The sequence below is a fragment of the Drosophila nasuta genome, chromosome X (genome assembly GCF_023558535.2).
Source record: "Drosophila nasuta strain 15112-1781.00 chromosome X, ASM2355853v1, whole genome shotgun sequence".
NCBI classification, from domain to species: Eukaryota; Metazoa; Arthropoda; class Insecta; order Diptera; family Drosophilidae; genus Drosophila; species Drosophila nasuta.
Window position 1 is genome coordinate 5,971,368 of NC_083459.1, and position 27,593 is coordinate 5,998,960.

General features: G+C 35.4%; 1 protein-coding gene across 2 annotated transcripts in view; it reads left to right on the top strand.

Moving 5' to 3' along the window:
* The first annotated feature begins 6,810 nt into the window (after positions 1–6,810).
* The window catches only part of LOC132795401 (putative cyclin-dependent serine/threonine-protein kinase DDB_G0272797/DDB_G0274007), a 40,612-nt gene continuing 19,829 nt past the window's right edge, over positions 6,811–27,593 (top strand). The window contains exons 1-7 of one of the 2 annotated variants that reach the window (XM_060806094.1): positions 6,811–6,909; positions 7,555–7,655; positions 9,536–9,619; positions 11,777–12,687; positions 16,104–16,201; positions 16,596–17,042; positions 17,156–17,430. In XM_060806094.1, the coding sequence (XP_060662077.1) occupies positions 12,525–12,687; positions 16,104–16,201; positions 16,596–17,042; positions 17,156–17,430 (983 nt within the window). In that variant the 5' untranslated portion in view covers positions 6,811–6,909; positions 7,555–7,655; positions 9,536–9,619; positions 11,777–12,524. The remainder of the gene's footprint in view (positions 6,910–7,554; positions 7,656–9,535; positions 9,620–11,776; positions 12,688–16,103; positions 16,202–16,595; positions 17,043–17,155; positions 17,431–27,593) is intronic. The other variant, XM_060806093.1, reaches the window with a different exon arrangement.

Genomic DNA, 27,593 nt, shown 5'->3' on the forward strand with positions numbered 1-27,593 from the left:
CTGCTTCTGCTGCTGTCGTCGTTCTTTTTGCTGGTCTTTTTATTATTGCTTGCGGTGGTGAAGGTGGTTGTTGGCTGTTGATGATGATGGCGCTGCTTTTGTTGTCGTTGTTGTTGTTGTTGTTCTATTGAATTTTCGTAATTGCTCATTGCCCGCTTACCGCCACGGCTGCGGCGTCTCTCGCACTCTGCTGACGCTGCGCGTAGCGTAAAAAAAAATTGTGGAATTGGAATTGAAATTGGAATTATTGTGTGTGATCTTGAAACGTTGACGCAATGTGCAATGATCCCGCACGTACACACATACGCACACACACTAACTAAACTAACACACGCACAACGTTGGCTTATTTATTTATTTATACACTCGTATTTCGTTTATGTAGCTGCGCTCCAATTGCTTTGCTAGTTTTTCTTAACTTGAGCGCGTAATTGCATTTAAGCACACACACACACCCACACACACATACACGCACTCACACACACACGGTGACAGCGAGAGCGACTGACAGACGTCATGTATTCTATGTATGCTGACCGCACAGTGGAGCAAATATGCTGGCGTCATATGATTTATTTTTGCAGCAACCGCAAATAATAATAACGATTTCAATAAAATCAAACCAGACAAAATTAAAGTTGTTCAATTTTAATCAAAGATCAGAAGTATATATAAATATAATATATTTACATCAGTGTCGATTTTATGTCAATTGAAAGGTAAATTTTTGCATTAATTATCTACCTTTTATTTATTGTTATTAATCAGTCACCAAAATTGTTTCTTTTTTGGTATTTCTACTTTTAATTAATCAGATAATTTATAAAGCGGCAATCGCGATAAGCGCCATCAAATTGCATTTATACGAATTACATTATTGCAAGTGCTTTAATTAAGTATATTTTTTTTTGCAGGTGAGCGATACGCAATAGCAGGCGTGTATTTTAGAACCCTACTATGCTGAGGCAGTGATAAGCTCGTTGATCAGTTCCAGACAATTGTGAACAAAATAATAAGTGCACCCCAAATTATTAAATATACTTTTAAATAATTTCAATTTATTTAAAATGAATGTTCAGTTAATAAATTGAATGTATTCATAACAATTTATACAGTAAAAATATTGCACTATTAAAAAGAAACTCATTACTAATAAACTTTAAACACAATTCAGCAGCCTGAGAAGTTTTTAAGTAAATGTACGTCACTATGCGAGTTACGTCAATTTCGGTGACTGTTAAAAAATTAAATTACCTTTGCACCTCTGACTAGATGTATTCATTTATCTTGAACTCCATGAATGTCATGAATACGTCAATTTCGAATTCTGTGAAATTCACGATTGTGTTTATCATTCAATTTTTTTGTTTCATTTACAATTGCCCTTGTCATCATAATTCACTGTATGGCAATAATTTTAGCATCCACTTTTGTGAGTTATTCATTCTTACTTTGATAGTTTCGAGAACTTCTAGCTTAAAAATAAGTTGTTTAGTCATACAAAAAAAAAATAATAACAAAGAAACGAAATTTCTGTCAGGCGCCTGTTGCTCTGTTGACGTCAATGTATTTAAATGATTTATATATTTACATATTGAAAGTAGTATATACATATGCACTTATCACAGATGCTTTCACATTATTCCAGTTACAATTGCACTTATTATTGTTTCCCAAGCGCTGAGAAACAACTGTGAATAAGATGTGAATGAATTTGAAATGAATCAAAAGGCAACTTAGTTGTTCTCTTTTGAATTTTACAATGATTGATAATGAGATATCAATTCAATACTCTCAGTTAATATGGATCAGTAATTATTCAATCAATTGTATCCCAAAAGCTTTTGAACTCTAACGGAAAACACTTTACAAATATCAAATCAAATCAAATATTATTAAAATCTGGTCAAACTTTTCACGACAAAGCTATACAATTATTTTATTAAACATATCAAATAAAATCACATTTATTTTGTTGATTAAAATATTGATGGGATATTTTATAATTTATAATTGTAAATATAATTTTATTGCATGTTCACGATGCGTTGGCCCACTGTGCAATGAGCAGCCGCAGCCACAGCCACCAAGGCGATCGCACTTTGTTCGCGCCATTGTCGCTATGACGTCAGTGTGGCCGACGTCGACAGCATGACGCAGACGCAACAGCGGCCAGTGGCCACAGACAGAGAGAAAAGAGAGACAGCGAAAGAGAGGGGGAGAGAGAGAGAGAGAGCGATACTTACAGTATGCCATCATGATCAGTCATGCACACATGGTTGACAGCAAAAATTACCGCCCATCAAGCGGCATAAATAACAAACAATAATTAAAAAATAAAAACAAAACAAACAACAAAAAATGCAATTTTTGACTGACGTCGCCACTGACGCTGATATGACGTTAAGCAGTTGATAGCACACACCCCTTCCCCACACCATCCCCCCGCGCACCAATGCAGCTAGTTGCGAAATTGAAACCACTTTAGGCTACACACCTGCAATAGACACTAAATTCTTTACACGAGTGTTTTCGCATGTGTGTGTGCGTTTGTGTGTGACTCTGTGTCTGTGTGTCTGGCATTACGTCAATGCAATTGATGAGATGGCAACTACTGAAGGATAATCAGCACAGCACTCTCTCTATCTTGCGCTCTCTTGTCTTCTGTTTCTCTTTGGCGCTTTGCTCTTACAACGACTTGTATGTATGTGCATGTGTGTGTGTGTGTGTGTGTGTGCACAGTGGCCCAGTGACCGAAATAACTCCAACTGGTTAAAGCAAAACTTTCAATTTGCAGGGGCGGGGCACACTTAGTGTTATTAGCCGCAGCTTAATTTGCAAGAATTTATTGTTATTATTGTACTTGCTCTCTTGCTCTCTCGCGCATGCGCAGACGCCATAGACGACGTCGACGCACGCACGCGCTGTTATCGGTTTGTTGTTGTTGTTGTTGTTTTTTAGGGTTGACAGAGGCAGCGCAAACGCAGCAATTTAGACAAGTGTTGCAACCCTGTTGTTGCTGCTGACATTGGATCAATTGCAAAAAGCTTAAACACTTAAATGTCTGTCAATCGCTCTTATTGTTTTGTGTATGTGTGTGTGTGTATGTGTGAGCAGCTGTTTAATACCACATGCAAATTACATTTGAACTCTTTAATCTGCTTTTATTTCTCTTTCAATTTGTATTTGTGTTTTTTTGTATTATTATTTTCGCTACTTTGTTGTTTTTTCGTGTAACGGTCGCGACGCAAACACGTTGACGAAAAGCAAAAAAAAAAAAGCAAAACGGACAAGAGAACGAGACGAGTCGAGTCGAGTCGAGACGACGACGTTGGCAGCGCTTGTTTCGCGTTTCACTGTGCGCAAGCGACTGTTTTCTTTTTTTCCTTTTATTTATTTTTTTCGTTTCGACTTCAGCTAAAAACTGACTCAAATTCTCACACATCGTGTTTATTTTTGCACAGAGAGGGGGTGGAGTGGCTGCTACTACGGCTCGTTGGAGGCTTGCCCGCCGTCGCTGTTGCTGCTGTTTAAGCTACTCTCCTCTCCACGCCTCTCTCTCTTTCTGTCACTCTCTTGCTCTTCGTTGGGGGGCTTTGCTAGTTAGTAATCTAGGCTGGCTTTGTTATTCCACACACGAGAGAGAGTGAGTTAGACTACATATTTACGTATGTATGTATGCTTGTATGTGCATGAGAAGCTCTCGCACATTCTCACACACAGACAGTGCTAACATCTTGTTTATTTTGGGCGCGCATTTTTCGGGTAGTTAAATATGTATTAACATTAATTCATTGGACGCGCACACTTCGCACTCAACTGCCAAATGCAAACTCAACAACAATTGTTTGCAATGTTTATACACACTTTAGTGTACTATTATTTACCCTTAAATTGTATTTGATTTGTATGTGGTAGTCTGGTAAATAAAAAATAAAAATAAATTTATACTTAAATATATGTTACTTGTTTAAAAACAAGAATGCAGATTATATACATAAGAATCCATTTATATGGGAGATACTGGAATTTATGTTGTTCTTTGAGATCTTGCAGAATAATCAACAAATGCAGTTTACATTCAGCCATTGTGTTTGTTTGAAGGGCGTGGGCGTGAGTGAGAGAGCACATCAAGATGACAGGCATTGTACCGTTACGACAGCGACGGCGCAGCGACTGCAATTGCGTAGGGCTTGTTGTGGTGGCAGGGCGACAGTTAAAAAAATTATATATCGAAATCGTTATTGCAATTTTAACAACTGCCCATAAAATACGATGCAATATATAAATCTAGTATGAGTTACAAAATTAAATTTAAGTCACTAACAACATGAGCACAAAGCAGCCTATTATTATTATTATTGTCGCATGCATCAAGACAGCTGTTGAAAAGTGGTGGCAAAACGATACCAGACTCGTGCTGAACTATCGATATGTGCGCACTATGCTGAGCTTTGTGGTATCGATGTGCACATTATTACGCATACGCAGCAGTATCGATATGAATATTTGTTAGCATTGCATTATTCTTTTAAATAGATTTATATTTGAGCTTTAACATTTCTGTTTTTAGCTTGTGCTTTTTAAATAATAGTACAATTATATTTATAATTATTTGTTTACCAGGAAAGTTGTAAAAAGCGTTCGATAGTTGGATAATTAAAATCGAAAGCACACGCAATGAATTTAAATGGAGATTTTAGCGCCAAACATGCTTCGACTTTTACTGCTGAAAATACCGCATTGAATAATAAATAATGCAAATGAGTTGTGGTAATATGCTGAGAATTAATGCATTTGCAGTGAATAAATGACCCACTGACAGTTAAGACATTTAACCGGTAATAATACAGATGACATTTGGGACACAGCAGAGATGAGCTAAGGATGAGCAGCAAATGCGAAATGAGAACAAGCCCGAATCAGGATTCATGCACACTTCACATTTCCTGCTGGGTCATTTAGCCGAATTCCCTATTTTTCTCACGCAGACGTGATGGGAGGCGCTCTCGCTTTTTTTCTCTCGCTTACTGCTTCGGTCTCTAGTTCTCTCTCGCTTTTATCTGTTCGGGAGCAAAGGGAGAGTCGATGTTGTTGGCTCCTTCGTGGCTCGTTAGAGTTTTAACCATGTGTGTTTGGTTGGGGCGCTCGTTGCTCGGTTGTAATCAGGCATCCATTATGAGACAATGTGTGCTGCATATATATGTAGCAACGAGGCGACGGCGATGGCGATGGCGATGTGGGAGCAGCACCAGTCGCGCAATCAAGTCCAGCAGCCACAGTCGTCACACACATTGCAAGTCCCCGACAACAAGTCGCACTTCACACGCATCCAAAACGTGCCCTGGTTTAGCTTGTTCCGGTTCTGGCTACTCGTGTGTAGTCAATGGTAAATGCCTAAACTTAATGCCACAAATGGATATCTGTATATATATATAAATATATATTTATATATATTACAACTTTAAACTTGAAGAAATTACATTAAACAGTGTCTATTTTTTTCTATGAAATTCTTTTCTGTGCTCGCATTTTAAAATTAATCAAGTGCTCTACTACTATCAATGGACTGTGTCACGTTTTAATTATTTATAATGATAATTTATACATATATATGTAGTACTTGTAAGCGTTACAAATTAACTGACGCCCTTTGCTAATCAGATACAATGTGTGTGCCTGCCTATCTATATAGTACAAGTATATATATATATATATATATATATATATATATATATATAAATATATATGTATGTACGTTTGTGTGTCGGTTGTTGCCAGCTGTGAGAGGCGTGAGTCCTTGAATAAATAGTTTTATATCATGGCTAGCTGCACAATCGCATCGCATTTAATTGCAAAAATTCGCATGCAGAAATGCAGTTAAATCATATAACACTCGATAATCTAGAGTTGAAATAATATACTAAAATTACACACAAAATATTCAGCATACCAATTATATACATATGTTAATGAATTAAATCTTATATAACAATTAAAGTCCATAAAATATGCCAAATTTCGCATAAATTTCAATTGCAATTTCGGAGTGACCAAAGTGTCGGTGCAAATCAATCACTGCATCTGCCTTTAGTATATACTAAATACACGATAAGCTTTTGCAAGATCTGCTGCAGTCACTCACATGCGTGCAGGACTTTTTCAACTGGGTGGGAAATTTATGTGTGTGCTGGGGGGGAATTCTTTTTAGTTTGATCCTTTGCTGCTGATGATGTCAGCCTACATTTTTTGTTGTTGTTATGTTGTGCTGGCCAGTGTAAATAGATAAACAAAATGTGCATAGAGTGAGTGAGTGAGTGTATAATGTGCAATTAGTTGTTCCTTCTCTTTCCACCTTCTTCTGCATGCGTGCGTGTGTGCTAGTGTGTGTGTGTTTTGCACCTTATTATTTTGGTTTCGTGTATCGTTAATGCCAAAATGAAAGAAAAGCGACGTTAATAACCGCCGACCGAGTGAGAGAGAGCCCACTGCGAGAGCAAAGAGAGTGTGAGAGAGCGAACGCCTAGGAGAGTGCAAAAAGTGCGAGAGCCGTTTAGTTAGTGCGCTCTCGCACTTATGGTGCAAACTGCAGTGTAACAAAATACGAAAGCAGCGCAGCGGCAACAGCAACTGCAACAACAACAACACTAAGGAGAGCAAGAACTTTTGTAAGCTGGCGCCTCTTTGTTTTTTGCATTTGGCGAAGGCCGAACGACAAACATTTGATGCTGCCGACGTTAGCGTCAACGTCAGCGTCAGCGTTGGCGTTGGCGTATGATACTTTGGCTTCGGTCGGCACTTGCAGAAACCCTCCTCGAGTCCGCGATAAACGGCTAACGGCAAACGGCTGCTGGCTCGCTGCCTTTGCTGCCCGTTGTGTTTGCTGCCTCTCCGTCAGCAGTGTCTCGTGTATTATTCCGCGTATTCCAATTTCAATTCCATATCACAATATTCACAATATTAAATTACACGCATTTCACGCTTACTCCTCTTCCTTCTTCTCCACTGTCTGTCTGCTGCTTCTTCTTTTGCAAACGACAAAAATTTTGTTACAAATCTGATTTTGACATATTGCGCTCATCAATTACAAATTGCAAAAGGACACAAGGCAGCAAAAAAACATAAAGATAAAGATAAAGAAATGTGTAAGAAAAGCAAGTGGAGCAAGCAAAGAAAGCTCATCAAATTGCTTCCTTATCATTGCATAGGCTGTGTGTGAAAGTGTCTGTGTGTATGTGTGTGTGTGTGTGACTATGTCAGTGCGTGTGTGTGTGAGAGTGGGTCTGAGTGCATGTATGTGTGTGTGAGTGTGTGCTTTTAATTAACTTAGTTGCATTTTGCTGCTGTGTGTGTAATTCCTGTTTCAACAATTTCAACTTTTATAATCAACGCAAAGCTGCACACACACACACACACACACACATACGCAGAGACTCTCACACACATTCACTCACACAAACACACACATTTGCAAGCACATAACTTCGATCCATTCCCAATAAGCACAGAAGCAGAAAACTTTTAATCAAAGAAAAATTTAAATAACCCAAACAGCAAAGCGAGAAAAGTGAAAACTGAACAAAAAGAACAAAAGTTGGAACAAAAAATAACAAATAAGATAAAAAAAAAACAAATACACGCTTTTAGCCCATTTGGTGAGTACTCAACAAGGACCACAGAAACAAAGTTTCTCCAAAGCCGGTAACCCAGAAAGTCACGTGCTATCCCCAAACTAAACCACCTATGATATACTATATAGTATTCCATCATAATAACAGTTGCAATTCCTTAATTTAAGAATTGTAATGTTGTGCTCGAATTCAGTTTGCAAAAAGTTCACTCACACAATAAAATAGTTTTTGGGGAGGTTCTCAACTTTTTAAAAGTAATTAAAATATGCAAATTGTTCTCAATAATTAAACTGTCTACAAAAGTTGTGTATTAAAACCACAAAGCAACGCGAAAGAAATAAAATAAAAATACGTTTGTAATAATATAATATACAAATAAATAATATAACACAACAATAAAATAAAATAAAAATACCATATTACAAATATTATAATATAATAATAAAATTTAAATTTCATAATTTAATCAATAAAATTTATTATATATTATTGAAATGTTTCGATTAAATTAGGTTTGTTTGTTCGTAACCAAACAAATTAGAAATAATTACCAAGAAAAATAAAAAAAAATATACAATTTAGTTTGAAATTTTGTATAGTTGAAAACTTAAATCTGTAGCGAGCTTTCAGAAGCTTTCTAGATGATTAAGTCACTTGGATAGAATGTTGAAGATTTGAATTAGTTTTGAATACTATATAATCTAGTTTGAAATAAAATAACAATACAAATATGATAATATAATAACAAAATATAAATTTCATAATTTAATCAATAAAATGTATTATATATTATTGAAATGTTTCGATTAAATTAGGTTTGTTTGTTCGTAACCAAACAAATTAAAAATAATTACCAAGAAAACAAAAAAATATTCAATCTAGTTTGAAATGTTGTATATCTGAAAACTTAAATCTGTAGCGAGCTTTCAGAAGCTTTCTAGATGATTAAGTCACTTGGATAGAATGTTGAAGATTTAAATTGGTTTTGAATACTATATAATCTAGTTTGAAATAAAATAACAATACAAATATGATAATATAATAACAAAATACAAATTTCATAATTTAATTAATAAAATTTCTTAATAATTAAGTCACTAGAAAAATTTGATAGAATATTGAAGATTTGAATTAGTTTTGAATACTATATAATCTAGTTTGAAATAAAATAACAATACAAATATGATAATATAATAACAAAATATAAATTTTTGGATTTTAATCAATAAAATGTATGTTTCGATTAAATTAGGTTTGTTTGTTTGTAACCAAACAAATTAGAAATAATTACCAAGAAAAAAAAAATATATATATTTGTATAGTTGAAAACTTAAATCTGTAGCGAGCTTTCAGAAGCTTTCTTAATAATTAAGTCACTAGGAAAATTTGATAGAATGTTGAAGATTTTAATTGGTTTTGAATACTATATAATCTAGTTTGCAATTTTTAATCAATTTATATGCCTTTAAGTACAATTTCAATAATAATACAAAGCTTTTAGGTTTATTCCTTAGAAGTGAATAAATGTCAGCAACTATTTTGTATAGAAACGAATTTACTTTTGTGATGAATGCATTTGAAATATTTCAATAATTTATAGTTGTATATAATAATTTAGTACATCTATAAATCAAAATGTGTTTGCCAAATGTTTACAATAAATGTCAACAACTATTTTGCAATGAAACGAATTTAGTTTCGAGCAAAATACTAAAGAAAAATCACAAGGCAAACTAAAGACAAAGAAAATGTGTGAAATGTATTTGCTTCCGCAGTTGTCTAAGGTTAGGATTGGGTTCGGGTTGTATTCTTAAGTATATTTAGTATATTCGAAATGTTGTTCATTTATATGTATTTCTTTTTCTCTTTTTTTCTCTTTCTCTTCCCCGCGTTCTGCATGGCAGCAAGCCCATCTTTGGGCCACTTCAAACTGGCACATCAATTTTGGTTTTCCTATCCGCCACCTGGCGCTGGCGGCGGTTCCTCAAGTGAGTTGCATGTACGGGTTTTCTGTTTTCGTCTGGGTGTTGCAACATTTCTTTACTTCATTTCTTTTCTTCCACATATGAAATATATATGTACTACAAGCATTATTTTTTCCCATTTCTTTTTGGTTACTTAGTTCTCCTTTTTTTTTTTGTTTGAGTTAAGTTTGATTCGATTTTGGGTTTTTTTTTTGAGTTTTCCTTCTTCTAACGGCAAGTCTCTAAATGTACCCAGTCTCTTGCTCTGTTTACAGTTCGATTACTATAATACTATAACTACTACTACTATACTATACTATACTATACTATACTAAACTATACTATACTATATATATTCTTGCGTTTTGTATACGTATGTACGTATGATGTAACTGAGTGAACCTGAATCGTATAATCGTAAAATATACTCTATACTATAGATGTACAATTAATATATATATATACTCTATAATATACCAGCAAAATATACTATATATGTATCTTAAATATCAACTATGTATTCTTCAACGTATCTGAGACACAATGCCATCAAATTCTTAAGTTTTCTATTTTGATTTAACAAAAAAACAAAATATAAGAAACTGAAATTCCCTGATTCCCTTAGGTATTATATATATTGTATACCTCTCTATTTCTATATATATATTACGTATGTTGTATGTATGTAGCTTATGAATTTTACAGACCAATTCTTTGAGAAGAGAAAACTGATCAGGTACGCCTTTGGATCATACAGAGTAACAAGGAACAGAGTTAGGTTTTTAGTTGTCTTCTTCTTCTTCTTCTTCGATTTCACATTTTTCGTTTGTTTTTTTTTTCGGTTTTTTTTTAGAAAACTCCTTTCCCTATTGCATTCATTTATATACATATGTATAGTTGGTATCTACTTTTAAGCTATGGACATCATTCGAATCTTAAAACATTGCCGGCTTGCCGACTATTTAATACCCTTGCAGATAGTAGTAGTCTTCTGTATTCCCTAGTTGATGTCTAGTAAAAATACCAAATATACTAATTATGAAATATACCCAATATTAAATACTGCTCTTAAAAATACCACAACAATGCATTATTAAAGTTTTCTTACACTAAAGTTAAGTTTGAAAATTTCAGTATTTTAAAATACTAAATAAAATACTTAAATTCATATTACACTTCACCTGATGTGAAAAATTTCGAAACTTACAACTATTATTCCTTTGAATTCACTAGTTTATTAACTTAGAAAAAATACCTAATATACTGAATATTAAATATATACTGCTAGTAAAAATCCTACAACAATGCAATTTCAATACTTCTTTCCAAGTTTACTATATAATTAGCTATTCAACAAATCTGAAAATTTGAGTATTTTAAAATACTAAATAAAATACCAAATTTCATTTTTATTGAGCAATCTCTAAATTCTAAACTAGCATTCCTTTGCATATGCTAAATGTGGTACCTAGTAAATATACTAAATATACTAAATACCGCTAACAAAAATACTACAACAAAACAATATCAAAGTTTCTTTCCAAGTTGAAATTCATGAATGAAGAATATTAATAGAGTATTGAGTAAATTTAGAAATTTCAATATTTTAAAATACTAAATAAAATACTGAAATTCATATTTTTGCCCATAATCTCCAAAAAAAAAAAAAATAGTTAAAGATCTTAAAATTTTAATATTCATATAAAGTTCAATTTACTCCATTAATTAGCCATCAGATTTTGTTAAAAATTGTTGGGAAATGTTTTCAAAGTAAATATAAATAATATGTAGCAAATATTACAAATATATAATTAGTGAATTTTTGATATTTAAAATTTCGGAACTTTCGCTTAAATTATAAACTGTTCTGCAAGTGTATTAAAATAATATACAACAAAAAAAAAGTTAAATAAACTGTTATTGAGTTAATTAATTTGATTAACTGGTTTACGATTGACCAAAAAAGTTAAGCGCAACAAAAAAAGAAATAATAGACAACAAAAAAAAAAACATAACGAAAACGAAATTTATTAATAATCATTCACAATTTCGTTGTTTCTTATCTTTTCTTTGATATTATGTCGTTTAAACCACGTTAAATCCTGACACGCCACCTTCACCACGCCCACCGACCACCGACCACGCCCACCGACCACCGACCACGTAACGTAAACGCCACAGCTCAGCTAATGTTCTAATCGACATCGTACATACATGCATATATATCTATATAGTATATAGTTTCTTAATCTCAGACTGGATCAAGATCGTATCAAAATCTTTATATATATATAAATGTATGTGCATCATTGAACATGATTCGTAGCCAGAGAAACGCACACACATGCCCATAGCACACACACACACACAAAGTGACACTCACACACACGCACACACACCAACACACACACAGAGACAAAGATATATAGTTAGACGCTGCTGCAAGAGGAATTTGTAGATTGAGTGTGTTTGCTCGACCTCGAGGCAAGCACACATTGCACATCACATGCCGCAGGGGCCATTTATTCGACATTTTGTTGTGCCCCCCCTCCCTACTCCACCACACACACACACAACCACATTGACACCAATCCACTCACACACACACACAGACTCACACGCTGCTAATTTCGCCGTTAAACGCCGTCGCCGCTGTTGAGAAAGCAATGTAAACAAAACAAAGCAAAGCAAAAAAACAAACGCAAAAATGCAAAGCAGCAGCGGAAGCATAAATAAATAATAAAAGCAAAATAAAAGAAAAAAACGCAAAAGAAAAAACCCTCAAGAAACCGACAAAACAAAAGAAAACCGAGTAAGGAAAAGCAAAAAGCAAAAAGGAAAAAAAAAACAGAATAAGAAAAAGTAAAAGAAAAGTTTCGTCTGCTTGGCCACACGCAACACACGCACTTCAAAGGTTGCAAAAATGTAAATGCTCAAAAATCTCATACAATCGACACACCCACAACAACAACAACAACAACTACAAGTATTGCCAACTACATCAACAACAACAACAACATCTCCTACTATAACAACAACAACAACAACAACAACAATATCATCAACAACAAAACCAACTGACACATCTAGAGGTAAGGAGTAAGTCTGTCTCACTCACTTTGCTCGCTCGCTTTCTCTCTCGCTCTCTCTCTCTCTCTGTCTCGCTCGCTCGCTTGCGCTTGCTGCCTCGCTCTCGCTCTTGCTCTCTCTCTCTCTCTCTCACTCACTCGCTCTATTGTAGCTGCTTGAACTTGAAATTTATCGCATAGTTTATTGTTTCTTATGATTATTATTATGATTATTATTCTATTAAATATATATTAGATTGTTCCGTTAAGTGGTTGTAAAAACAGCGCTTTCGGTTTTCCCCACCTCCCCTTCCTCCTTTCTCTTTCTCTTTTCTTGTCTTCTTTTCCCTTTTTTGTTTGTGTTCGTCGTCTTCCGTTTTCGCTTTGCCAAACACAAAAATAATTGTAAGCACTAAAAAATAACAACACAAGTCCATAAGTAGAATAACGTGTCTGCCTTCTGCCTTCTTCTTCTTCTTCTTCTTGAACACCTGCCTCACCCCGCACTCTCCCCTCGCATCTCAATTAACTGATTCTCCCCTCTTGGAGGTTATACTTATTACGGTACTCAAACACACACACACACACACACATGTACTTAATACAATTATGGCACACACACTCAAATGCTGTCAAAGCATTTACACAGATGTCACCTTATTTTTGCCGCTCACTGTCCACATGCTAATTGCACTGCAATGACACTGGCTGAAAGGTGCGCACTCTCTGTGTATGTGTGTGTGCTCTGTGTGTGTGTGTGTGTATTCTGTGTGTGCGAGGTTAAGTGCATAACAAGCTTTAAAGTCTGCCAGTTAGTTTGCCTAGTTTAGCTTTCATTCATGTTCGATTTCTAACCGATAATGACACTAGCTGAAAGGGATTACAAAATATTTGCAGCTTATCTATGGCACTTCTTTTTGGAGATTTAAAAAGAGTTTTTGTAGTTGTATTGATTAGTTGGTTTAGCACTTTAAAGCTTATAAATAACATTAGAGTTGATGAAAGCTTTAAGCAGCTTACTGATTAATTTGTTGCAATGAATTGATAAAATTAAATAAAATTTATGAACAAAATGTTTAAGGTTTATCTGTGGCACTTCTTTCCAAAGCTAGATTTCTTTTTAAGCCATTTTCATTTAGCTGGTTTAGCAGTTTAAAGCTTCTAAATAAAATTAGACTAGCTAAAAGCTTTCAATAGCTTAATAATTAATTAACTGCAATAAATTGATAAAATTGAGAACAAAATATTTAAGATATTAACAAGCTTTAAAGTCTGCCAGTCAGTTTGCCTAGTTTAGCTTTCATTCATGCTTTCTCCATTAGATTTGTTCGATTTGTAGCCGATAATGACACTGGCTGAAAGGGATTACAAAATATGTATTTGCAGCTTATCTGTGGCACTTCATTTTGGAGATTTAAAAAGAGATTTTGTAGTTGTATTGATTAGTTGGCTTGGCATTTGAAAGCTTCTAAATAACATTAGAGTTGATAAAAGCTTTAAGCAGCTTACTGATTAATTCGCTGCGATGAATTGATGAAATTTAACAAAATTTATGAACAAATGGTTTACGGCTTATCTGTGGCACTTCTCTATAAGCCATTTACACAAGCTGGTTTAGCATTTTAAAGCTTCTAATTAAAATTAGACTAGTTTCAAGCTTTCAGCAGCTTATTGATTAACTGTTATGTAAAGGGGCACAAAATATTTAAAGCTAATCTGTAGCACTTATTTTGTAAAAGTATAAATAGATTTTATTTGTGTTGTATCCGTTTGTTGGTTTAGCATTTAAAAGTAAATTAGACTAGCTGAAAGCTTTTAGCAGCTTACGATTAATTATGTGCGATGAAAAGGGCCACAAGCCAAACTGTGAAGCTCACCTGTAGAACTACATTTGTAGAACTTCAATATAGAATATATTTTTTTTAGAATATATCATAACTAGTAATGCTTCAAAGTTTAGCAAAGTGCTTTAAGCCGCTTTCGTTTTAATTAACTATGCTGGAAAGAGTCGCAATTTAGTTAAAGTTATGCTGTAAAATTACTCATTAAAATCGTTTAGTTTGTGGTATATATTTTGAGTGGTTATGTTAAATAAACAGAAAGCTGCTGGAGCTTTCAATAAGGTTTTTTAATGCATAGAATTTTAAAGCGAGCTTTCAGAAGCTTTTTAGAGAATTAAGTCACTAATAAAATTTGATATAATATTGAAGATTAATATTTATTTTGACTAATTGTGTTCATTAGGAACTGATAATAAATATAATATATATATTTAACAATACATTAAACTGGAGATTGACAGTTAATTGAGTATAAAGACGCATATTAAAAGAATGGGAAGCTTTTTAGTGCTTTATGCAGTAATTTATATTACATTGATATTACAAGTAATCATTAAATTGTTAGAATATTTCTGAAAAAATTAGCAACGCACTTGGATAATTATAAGCTTGAATTTGGAAAACAGCGTTTTTAGATAGTTTGCCATGCTAGAAGCTTTAAATCAGCAATTAGATGCTTTAAGCTGTTGCTTCATGTGCTATTCATTAAATAAATACTAATAAAATTTGCAAACTTTCAGGTTCGAAGATTATTAGATTAGTTGATTAGTAGACGCATATCCTTTGAGCACTTTTGCATATTACATTTAACAACAATGTAGAACATGAATAATAAAGTTTGACACAATAATTGAACACACAATACGTATTAATTGAATGAGAGTGCACACACTACGTATGAGTAATATTTACAACAAAATAAACAAAATGCAACTATCTAGGGACAAAGACAAAATCGAATATAAACTTGGCGGAGCCAGCTAATTGCAAATGGAAAACGGAATATTAGATTTAGTAGCATATTTAATACTTAGTCTAGATCTTTGTAGCTTTGAATGCCTTAGGGAAATATGTAGCGAAAACTAACAGAGTTTTGTAATTAGCGAAGCCTTCTCTACATTATGTTGGAGCGTAGAACTTTTTGCTTTCTATATACACCATATATATTTGAAGTTTTCAGTTTTGGTTTTCGGTTTTGTTGTTTGTTAGTTGTTCGTTCGTTTGTTCGTTTGTTTCGTTTCGTTTCCTGTTGCCTGTGCATAGAAATGGAATGTGTTATCGAGTTGTCAGCATGTTGAACTGTCCTACAAACAAATTCTAAAATAAAGAAAGAACAAACTTGAAAATGTTTACTCTACTTCTTTAGATCATAAACTATCGAATGTTCTCTATATATAAAATATATATTTTATGATTTAACTACAAAAAAAAAAAAAAAACCGATTTCTCTTGCTTTTGACATTTGTTTTCGCTGCATGCCAACAATAAAATACTGAGAATATAGAAAACTGCAATTGGAATTAATCAAACATTTGTTGGCAACATTTCTTCTCTCTCTCTCTCTCTCCCACTCTTCTTTCTCTTTCTCTCGCTACGCAGACAGCAAAACATCGCAAACCGACGAGGAAAAGCAACGCGATCGACAGCGCAACGAGCGTGAGGCCAAAAAGGAAGAACAGGACGCCATCAATTACAAGGTGAGTGTGTCAGTGTGCAGTCAACTTCTTCTTCTTCTTCTTCCACTACCATCTACTACCACTACCACTACTACTACTACTACTACTACTACTACTACAACTGCTGCGAGTGCCGTGTTCTGTGTGTGTTCATGTGTGCGTGTGTGTGTGTGCAAGCAGACGCGTCTTCAGCCCCACAAAAAAAAAAAATTACCAAAAGAAAAAAAGAAAATTCCAATTCTAATCAAATGCCAATTCAATTAAAGCAAATCGCAATCGCAATCGCGTCAAAAAAGTATATGATAATGATGACTTACTGCATAAGTATAAGTATCGAATTAAATAATGGCCGTTGAGCTCACGAATTTGTAGTAGTAAACAAAAAATGCACTTTGCAACAATTGCATGTAAACAGCGCGACAAGGAGCAACGAGAGGCGCGTTTGCTGGACTTTGAGATACGGCGCCAGCAAAAGCGCGAGGAGCAGAATCAACAGCGTCAGCAGCAGCAGCAATTGCATCAGCATCACCAACAGCAACAGCAGCAGCAACAGCAGCAGCAACAGCAGCAGCAACAACAGCAGCAGCAACAGCAGCAACAACAGCAGCAGGAGAAAAGTCCACCGACAACTTCGCAGCAGCATCAGCAACGCCAGCAGCTGCAGTTGCAACAGAGTGTGGCAGGACTGCATCACCAACAACAACAACAACAGCAGCAGCAGCGAGTTCACACACCGGACACACCGAAGTTGCAAACGCCGCCGGATCGTTCGTTGCCTCCAGCGTTTCGGAGTCGCTCGATCGAGCGGGAAATCCATTACGAACGCAAGCGTTTCTCCGTTCAGGAATCCGCCGAATTCAAGGTGTTCAAATATGCTATCTCTTTAACTCTTGAAATTGCCCATTTTGCTTTTTACAGCTGTCAATTTATTACACTTTCCGCTTCGCTCTCTAACATTTGTAACATGTTGTTTAGGAGGCCTTAAGCACCACACCATCGCCATCGCAAACGCAAACGCAGACGCAAACGCAAACGCAGACGGGAAACTTTAACGGCACGCCGCCATCATCGTCAGCGGCAGCTGGTTACACGGCGACATTGGCGGGACCCCCGGCAACAGCGGCAGCTGCGACAGCTGCTATAATACCCATTTTACCGTTAGGCGTTGCGACGCTGCGCGATGATTCTACGGAGTCCGAGCAGTCCGTGACATGTGCCCAGACCCAGTCGGATGCCTACCATCGCATCATGTGAGTACAGCAATCGATATATTACGTATACGCACTCGTTGCGACTGTTTTGCATTTTTATTGCCCTTGCTCCCATGCTTTCTCCACCCCTATAAAAAGTGTCAGCACAATCTATTGCAAGCAAATAGCAACAAACATCAGATTTATCTATATACAGACAACAAAATTGCAAACTTGGTTTAACAACATTGAAGCTGAAGCTAATGTTTGATATATAATATATTCTAAAAGCAGATTTATTTATATTCAACAATGAAACTGAAGCTAATGTTTGATATATATTCTAAAAGCAGATTTATATAAAGAACTAAATTGCAAACTTGGTTTAACAACATTGAAGCTGAAGCTAATGTTTGATATACTATATATTCTTAAAGCAGATTTATTTATATTCAACAATGAAGCTGAAGCTAATGTTTGATATATATTCTAAAAACAGATTTATATATACAAACAAGTAAGAAAGCTACAGTCGAGTGTACTCGACTGTGAGATACCCGCTACCCATTTTGAATAAAAGAAATATATTTTGCGGTATTTTCTCAAAATATACCAAATATACTGCAAAAATACTAAAAATATACCGAATGGTATATTTGGTATATCGACATAGTACCGTATTCAAAATATACCATAGACAGCACAATATACCAGATTGTCAGCCAAAGCAACTAAGACCCCTAGTAAGTAGGCGTTTTTGCCCATACAAAAGTATTTCTTTAATAACTTCGACAATTTTTATCTGATCGCAATTAAAATTTCAGAAATCATAAATACTATAGTTATTATTGTATATACCAAAATTCGGAACTCTAGCTTTAAAATTACGCTTGTTATTCGATTTTTTTGATTTGCGGGGGCGGAAGTGGGCGTGGCAAAAATTTGAAACAAACTTGATCTGCGTGCAAACATAACAAATGCTGTCGAAAAAAAATTATAGCTCTATCTCTTATAGTCTCTGAGATCCAGTGTTTCATACGGACAGACGGACAGACGGACAGACACACAGACGGACAGACGGACATGGCTATATCGTCTCGGCTGTTGACGCTGATCAAGAATATATATACTTTATAGGGTCGGAGATGCCTCCTTCTACCTGTTACATACATTTCCTGCCGGCACAAAGTTATAATACCCTTCTACCCTATGGGTAGCGGGTATAAAAAGTTGCAAACTTGGTTTAACAACATTGAAGTTCAATCTCATGCTTGATATATATTTTTAAGCCGGATTTATTTATATACAACAATGAAGCTGAAGCTAATGCTATATATATCAGATTTATTTATATTCAACAATGAAGCTACAGCTAATTTTTGATATATATTTTAAAAGCAGATTTATATATACATATAACAAAATTGCAAACTTAGTTTAACAACATTGAAGCTAAAGCTAATGATTAATATTTCTGAATTCTGTGAGAAAATGAGAAAATGTTTTAAAGAAATGAATTTAAAATAAAAATAATAATATATAAACAAATAAAAATAAATTAAATACATTTAATAAATTGAATTGAAAGAATAATACTATTCAACAATTTATCAATGCCAAACTGCAGACAAAAGAACTGTTGACTAAGCAAACAAAAACAAAAGCAAAGCGAAAATATTAAATATTAAAGACGATGTTGTCTCTAAGCAACAATTAAATACATTTTTATACCCGCTATTCATAGCGTAGAAGGGTGTTATAAGTTTGTGCCTGCAGGAAATGTGTGTAACATTCAGATGAAGGCATCTCCGACCTTATAAAGTATATACACATATTCTGTCTGTCTGTCCGTCCGTCCGTATGAACACCTAAATCTCAGAGACCATAAGAGATAGAGTTAAAATGTTTTTGGACACGTTTCACGCACATCAAATTTGCTTCAAATTCTGTCCACGCCCACTCCCGCCTCCTCAATTTGAAAGAAATCGTGTCGAAAAGCGGCTACTTCCGAGTTAGTTGCTTTGGCTGACAATCTGGTATATATTTTATCAATATTTGGAATCATTTTAGTATATTAGTATTCTTTGCTTTTAATGACGTATTATATCAATATACCAAATATAGTTTTTAGTGTATTTTTAATTACTTTCGCGGTATATTAATGTGGTATATTATGAGAATAATACCGCAATACCAAATATGGCCTTTGGTATATTTTTAGTATTTTTGAATTTTTAGTATTTTTTAGTGATTTATGATTCGGCATATGCCGAATACGACCTTCAGTATATTTTTAGTATTTTTATGGTATATTAATTTGTTTTATTTTGAAATGAATACGGCACTCTTTTGCTTTTATTTACGATGGTTAACGGGTGTCTCAGAGTCGAGCACGCTCAACTCTAGTTTTGAGTTGTTTAAATATATTTTATTTATTTACTCATTTCTTAAGCAATTAATTTGACAAGTGTGAAAGAAAGACATAGAAAAGAAAATAGACAAAATAATAAAACAAAGAATTGCAGGCGAAAACAAATAAACAATTAAAAATTTGCTGTTGACTAATTTTGAAACTTTATTATCCGATCGTTGTGAAACTTTTAGGCAGCATTCAGAAGTATAATTGTCAGGTTTTTTATATTTCTTTATTTCAGTTTATTTCACAACAACTTGTTCTCTTGTTCACGTTCTTGTTCATAGTGAACGCACTTTCGTCTCGTGCTCGACCGATACACCTATCGATCGGGCTTCTAACTCGATAGATATTTAATCGATTAATTCTTAATGTTACCTTATGCTATATTAAAATCTAGTATTTACAATATTTACATTCGGCCGACCTGACTACAGATCGACCACGATCTACATACAAAGGGCAATTGTATCATTAACATCAGTGATCCAAGGCTTAAGGCGAGCAGGCTCTAAAATGCCTCTAAAGGGCAATTGAGTTAACTGACAGTCATCAATATCAACTACTTCATACCTGTCATGATCAAAAACACGGTTTATCTTATAGGGCCCCGGTACTTTGGGGCAAATTTCTTATTAACTCCTGCTGTAGTATCTACATTCCGAATGGCTACATAATCACCGACGTTATATTCTCTAGGAGCTCTATGTCTCTTACCATAAAACTGTTCATTTCTTTTCTGGGAATTTTGAATGTTGACAGATGCCTGCTCACGGAGTTTCACAATATCTCTAGGTTCATCATTGAATTTAGTATCTAAATATTCAGAAAGCTCATCAACTATAGGTCCCTTCTGTATTACTCCAAACAATAGAATACTAGGAGCTACTTGGGTGCTACTGTGTACTGCATTATTAATTGCAAATTCAGCTTTATTGAGTAATTTATACCAGTCGGACTGGCTCAAAGGTTCTGCTAATTTTCCTAGCATTGGTGTCAAAACCCGATTCACCCGCTCTACTTGGCCGTTAGCCTGTGGCGCTCCAGTGGCCACCTTTATATGTTCTATATCACGTTCTTGACAAAAGGTGGTGAACTCAAGCGACGTAAAACAAGTACCGCGATCAGATATGATTCTTTGAGGTCGACTATAAAAGTCAAAATATTTACTTAACGCATCTCTCGCTTTTCTAGTGCTAGTTGTATTTACAGGAAAGAGTTTCACAAACTTAGTAAAGGCGTCAATAACAACTAAAAGGTGCTTTCTCTTTGAAATTAAACTCGGTAGGGGGCCTAAATGGTCTATATGGAGTGTATGAAATGGGACACATGGCTTCGGGATACTGTGCAAGGTTCTATCATGAATAGATCTCGGCACTGAATGCAAAATGCACGAAAGGCAATTTCTTATAAAACGCTCCACCTTAGTTCTCATATCTGGGAACCAATAAGTCCGTCTCAAATCATTAACGCACTTGTCCGCTGCTAGGTGTCCTAATTTTTCGTGCGATTTCCTAATAATCTGCTCTTCCATGCAAACGGGTACATACAAACAATAAGAATCATTTCCATTCTTTCTGCATACTAGTCCATCTCTCAACTCAAAGCTACGCGAGGTTCCATTCTCTAGTTTCTGTCTCAATCGAACTATTTCCTTATCCCTCATTTGTTCCGTTTGTAAAATCAAGTCTACATCCTCAGGTGTTGCCCCCACTACTCCAACTAAAGGTATTGATTTCAAAAACGCGTCCTCACGAAACTCATATTTATCAACTTTATCATCTCCCCAGGCCCTTTTACCACCGTCCATGTAATCCCTATTCACATCCTCGCAATTAACTCCACCGTTATCTAAAGAATCTTCACTAAGGTTCTCTTCCATTATAACTCGTAGTCTCTCTAAAGGATCTTCACAAAGGCTATCTAACAACGCACTATCCCCTGGTGTGTCTCTACGGATTTCTAAAAGGCTTTCTATAAGGTTGTCACTACTAATTCCCACAAGGTTGTCTCTACGGTTCTCAACTAAGTTTTCTCTATGGTTCTCTCTACGGTTCTCTATGCGTTCTTCCTCAAAGTTTTCTAACAAGTCATTGTCGCCACTAAACTCACAATTTTTTAGGGTCTTAACAACTTCTGTCTGTCTGCTTAAAGCATCCACATGGGCCATATTAACACCGGGTCTATGCATAATTGAATAATCATAATTTTCCAACTCAAGGGACCACCTAGCTATCCTAGGATTAATAGCTTTCCTACTAAGAGTTTGCACTAGCGAATTGCAATCCGTAATTATTCTAAACGGCCTATGCTCTAAGTATACTCTAAAACGGCGTAACGCATTAATTATCGCAAGCGTTTCCAACTCAAAACTATGGTATCTCGACTCTGCCGCTGTAGTTTTACCGGAATAAAATAAAACAGGATGCATTTTTCCATCATCCTGCCGCTGCAATAATATAGCTCCAAAACCATGTGAACTGGCATCGGTATGAAGCTCAGTTTCTCTCCCAGGACTGAAAATCGCTAAAACGGGTGGGTTAGCTAAAGCACTTTTCAAATTTTCAAATGCCCTCAATTGCTCATCATTGAGTGGAAAAGGACCACCTTTCTTTAATAACTCAGTCAAGGGTCTAGCTATTCTCGCAAACGACAGGACAAAACGTCTGAAATACGAAAAGAATCCTAAACATGAGTGAAGGGTATGGACATTCTGTGGCACAGGAAATTTCTCAAGGCTACCAAATGTGTTTCGCTCGGCTTAATCCCATATTTACTAACATTGTACCCTAGGAACTCGCATTCTTTCTTAAGAAATACACACTTCTTCTTATTTATCTCCAAATTATTTTCGCTAATTCGATCCAAAAGTTTTGCCAACATCTCCAAGTGTTCATCTACAGTCTTAGTGGCAATAACTATATCGTCCATATAAATAACTACTCTTTTTTCTCGAATAAAGTCTGAAAATGTTTCCGAGATAAATCGTTGAAATACTGCAGGACCATTCTTCAAACCAAAAGGCATCCTCAGGTACTCGTATTGTCCTTGAGGGGTAACAAACGCTGTATACGGAACGGATTTTTCCTCGACCTCTATTTGATGAAATCCGCTTTTGAAATCAATCACAGAAAAACAACATTTCCCCTCCAAATACTCAAGGCAGTCTTCAATAAGAGGCAAAGGGAAATTATCTTTGACGATACGTTTGTTTAAGCCACGGTAGTCAACGCACATTCGAGTTTCACCAGACTTTTTCTTCACAAGAACTAAAGGTGACGCATAGGGTGAAGCACTAGGACGTATAACGTTTTTCTTTAGCAAATCATCGACAATTTCTGCAACTTTCTCTCTCTCAAAATAAGACAAACGCCTAGGTGAACAATAAAAGGGAGTGGTATCGGTTAATCTGATGGACATACGATATCTAGGTTTAACATTATAATCGTATTGGTTGTTAGAATAATGATTTTGAATAGTTTTTTGACACCTTCCCGCTATTTCAAGTCCAAACTCCGTTCCTATCTCAAAAAAATCCTCTCTAAATGGTTCTATACCAGCTAAGAATTTGTCCGCGGTATCGTCAACATCCAAAGATTCTCCAGAATTTATGTTATTTAAGCCTATGTTATGATTAGAATGATTATTATCTAACTTATGATTACTATTACGTATTTTATGTGTAGCATTTGCATTTACGGTGAAAAGAGAAGCACAGTTTGACTGATTAGTATTGATATTTAATGAACTTAAGGGTGAATGATACTCAGCATTAATGTTTTTCTTATGAACTAATTGAACTTCAATGATCTTAAGTGAATCTCGCCCTAATAATACTGGTAATGGCAGAATATTATCATCGACTATATTTAAAGATATTGAATAGGTTTTTGAACAAAATTTAACAAAGCATTTCCATATGCCCCAAATTGATATGGGATGTCCTCCTAGTCCATAATATTTCGATCTTTTCAAACTTAAAACAACATTATTCGGAATCAAAGACTTATGAATAAAGCTTACGGGGCTACCGGTATCAAGCAAACTTACTATACGTATATATTTTCCCTTTTCACCTAGCAATCCTCATATTTCCAAAGCTTGGACCGCTGCCAATTCCTCCGAGCCAGATCCCTCATGGTCCTGCACTGCTGCTACCATAGTCGTCGTCTTTCGCTTGGGGCACTGCTGGTACTTGTGATCCACACTGTAACACTTGAAACAGGCTCCATCCGGTCTCTTAGGTTGTCGGCAATCCCTCGCCAAATGGCCCATTCCTCGACAATTATAGCAGCGAATAGCTTCAGGATCCTGCATATAATTGGCACGAACTTGAGGCTTCATCATCTTAGGCTGCTCCTCTCCTTTTGACGGCTGGACGGGCACCTTCTTTATTTTGTCATAAATCGTAATTTTTGTGCGCAGCTCATCCAACGATTCGCAATAAGCCATTGCCGACGCAGCTCCCGAATTGTCTCCTAAGCCTTCAACGACGAATCGAATTATATCCTCCGTTGCCACCTCGACTTGTCGTGCAATGCTGCACATGGCGAAAAAAATATTGTAGGGCGCTCTCATTCTTCGACTTCTTTCTGGCTTCTAATTGCTTGAAGATTTCGAACACGGTGACCCTGAGATCGAACACAGCTATCAACTCCGCTCGCAGTACCGGCCAAGTGAGAGCAGCCGTCTCAATCATAAATGATCTGGCCGATCCTGTCAACAAACGTTTGGCGAAAATGAAACGTTTTTTCTCCGACACGCAGTATGTATCCATTATCTTTACAAAATCGTCGATCCAGCGCGTCACAGGGTATCCAGTATCCCCCGAAAAAGGTTGGATTAGGGCATTCAAGTCACTCATGTCGATGTCTTCTCCTCGAGCTGGTTTATTCTGGCTCAACGCATTTTCCAAATCAGCGACACGTTTACGCACAACATACAGCATCTCGACTTGTTGCAAATGTTGAATTTCTGCCTCTACGTTCGCCGCCACTTGATCACGATGCTGCATGTTCACGACCGCAATGTTTGAAACTTCCAGAACCTCGCCAGACGCCGCCGCATTGCCGCCATTTTTCGGAACACTATCGCTGTCTCTGTCACTCTCATGCCCAATAGGGGCAATTTCACCACCACCGACGCCAACGTGATCATCCGGACTTGAGAATGCCGCTTCTACAGGCGAGCCGTTGCTCAGCTCCCGCTCCTCCAGATGCAGCTTCTCCACTTTTCCTTCCTCCATATTTGCCATAACAACTCTCGCAGCCGCCCGCAATTGATAAATGGTAGCGTCTTCCTCGAAACGCACGTGTTTTCTCTCCAAAATCGCAACTAGCTCAGATCTTGACTTTTTCAATATATCTTTATATCGCATCACACGGAGTTTTTTGTTTTTCGGGCCTTTACCCCACACCTGATATATAATTGTCAGGTTTTTTATATTTCTTTATTTCAGTTTATTTCACAACAACTTGTTCTCTTGTTCACGTTCTTGTTCATAGTGAACGCACTTTCGTCTCGTGCTCGACCGATACACCTATCGATCTGGCTTCTAACTCGATAGATATTTAATCGATTAATTCTTAATGTTACCTTATGCTATATTAAAATCTAGTATTTACAATATTTACAGAAGAATATTATTAGTGAAATGAGTCTGAAGCACAATATTTTGCTGTGACTATTATTCTAAGTATAAATTGAAACTGAAATTATTACATTTACTTATTTAAATACTCATTAAACTATATACTTATTTATTTACTTGATGTTGACAAAATCATATTAAAATATCACTAAAATAACGAATTCTTATTTAATGACTAAATTGAAACTTCAAAAGTTTCGTTTTGCAATTAGGTCAGTTAAGTCAGAGAAGATGATTTTGTTGTCAACGCATTTCTTATCAATTAAAGTTTCTCTTTCGAAAAAAATGCAGTTGTAAGCTTCGATGTCAGAGGAAAAAGCTTTTCATTGGAAACTATTAAAACATCGTTGGTTGAATTTTTCGTTGACGCTTCGATGCCATCGTCAATGGCCACTTGATGGCAAGTGAGTGAGCCCATTAATAAGCATATCGTGAAGTGTATTTATGATGATCTCTGATAAAATTCGATATCCACTTAGCGGCAGTGTTTGCAACGCATTTTGCGCTTTTCATTTATTTATAGGCTCCGCGGGGAGCCAAAAGCGTTGCCCGAATGCGCGAATCATTAGCGGCATCGCATCGTCTCTCTCTCTCTCTCTGTCTCTCTCTCTCTCTCTCTTCAGCTCGCGTCTCGAGAAAAAACATAAAATTCTTAATGGCACACAGGAGCATAAATTAATCGAGAAAACATGAGAAAACACACGACAACGTTTCTTGTTTTTCTCTTAAGTTTTAGCTTGGACGCGCAATCGCTTTGCCACAGGAGAGAGAGAGAGAGAGAGAGGAGCTCTGTGTGTGTGTGTGTGTGTGTGTGTGTGTGTGTGTGTGTGTGTGTGTGTGTGTGTGTGTGGTGAGAGCTTTTCCTCGACTGCGTCATTTCCATGGGGCGTGCTTCTAGCATGTGTGTGTGTGTGCTTGAAGCTTTTGGTCAGCCAGCTTTTCTAGTTTGGTCTTGTTTTCTACTACTGTTTGTGCAGTGTGACCGAAAGGCTTCGCGGCATACATGTCGTATGCTTAATTAGCCGAGACATGCACCTTCCAAATCGAATGTCACACAATGCAAATCAAACAACACACAACGCTCAGCATTTTGTGTCGCATTTGTTTGCATTAAGCATGAGCACGAATCATTCGTGGTTCGACTTTCTGGTCTAGCTTTTGCAGACATTCTCAATTGAGCATGGAAATGAGCGCCCAACTGCCAGATACCCTGCATTCAAGAAATATATAGAAAGTATGAAATTAATTGGTTATAATTTAAATACAAATTTATATATTGAATGAGGAGAATGTAAATTTAAAGTTATCAAGGAATTATTCATAATTTCAATACACATTGAAGGAGAGGTATAAAAATAATGAGTAATACACTTTACTCTAATTGATTTAGATAAGAATTAGGTTTAATATATAATATAAGTAACAAATTTTACCCATTCACAAAAAACAAAATACTTGCAATAACTTTATTGAACGATTTTCTGCATTCAAAGAAAGAATTGAACATTACTGAAATGCATTTCAAGTGTACAAATGAAAATATTAATACATAGTATAATTATAATCTTAAATTTTAACTCCAATTTAATAATTTGGTCAATTCGGTTAGATAAACAGCTATTTAAAGTTAGGACTATTCAAAAAAAAGTATTGCAAATTTACTAAATGCAATAACGAATAATATAGAGAGCGATAATGAAGATATAATAATGAAAGTATGAAAATGGTGGATAACTAAGATTAAATCAATTAAATAAGATTCCATTTTAATATCTCGCTCATTCACATAGATATATATTAATAATTATGTGACTAAAAGATTTTCTACATTTAAAATATGAACTCAAAATTAGAGGACTAAAAAGTAATTAAGGAATTTTTAATAATTATTATTAAAATATTATAGCATAATTATTATCTCTTCAAATTATTTGTATTATAATTTAAGCTCTCTTTTGTTACACCAAATGTTTTAAATATATTAATAAGTAATTTATAAGTAATAATTTTAATTTTATTTGCATTTATTCTATTTATTGTTTTCACAAAGTTTCCCTTAATCGTTTACTTCGTTTTCAATTTTTTTTCGCGGCTTTGCAATCAAGTTGCATTGATATTTTTACTGCCATATAATTTGACATGCAAATGTGTTTATTTCTC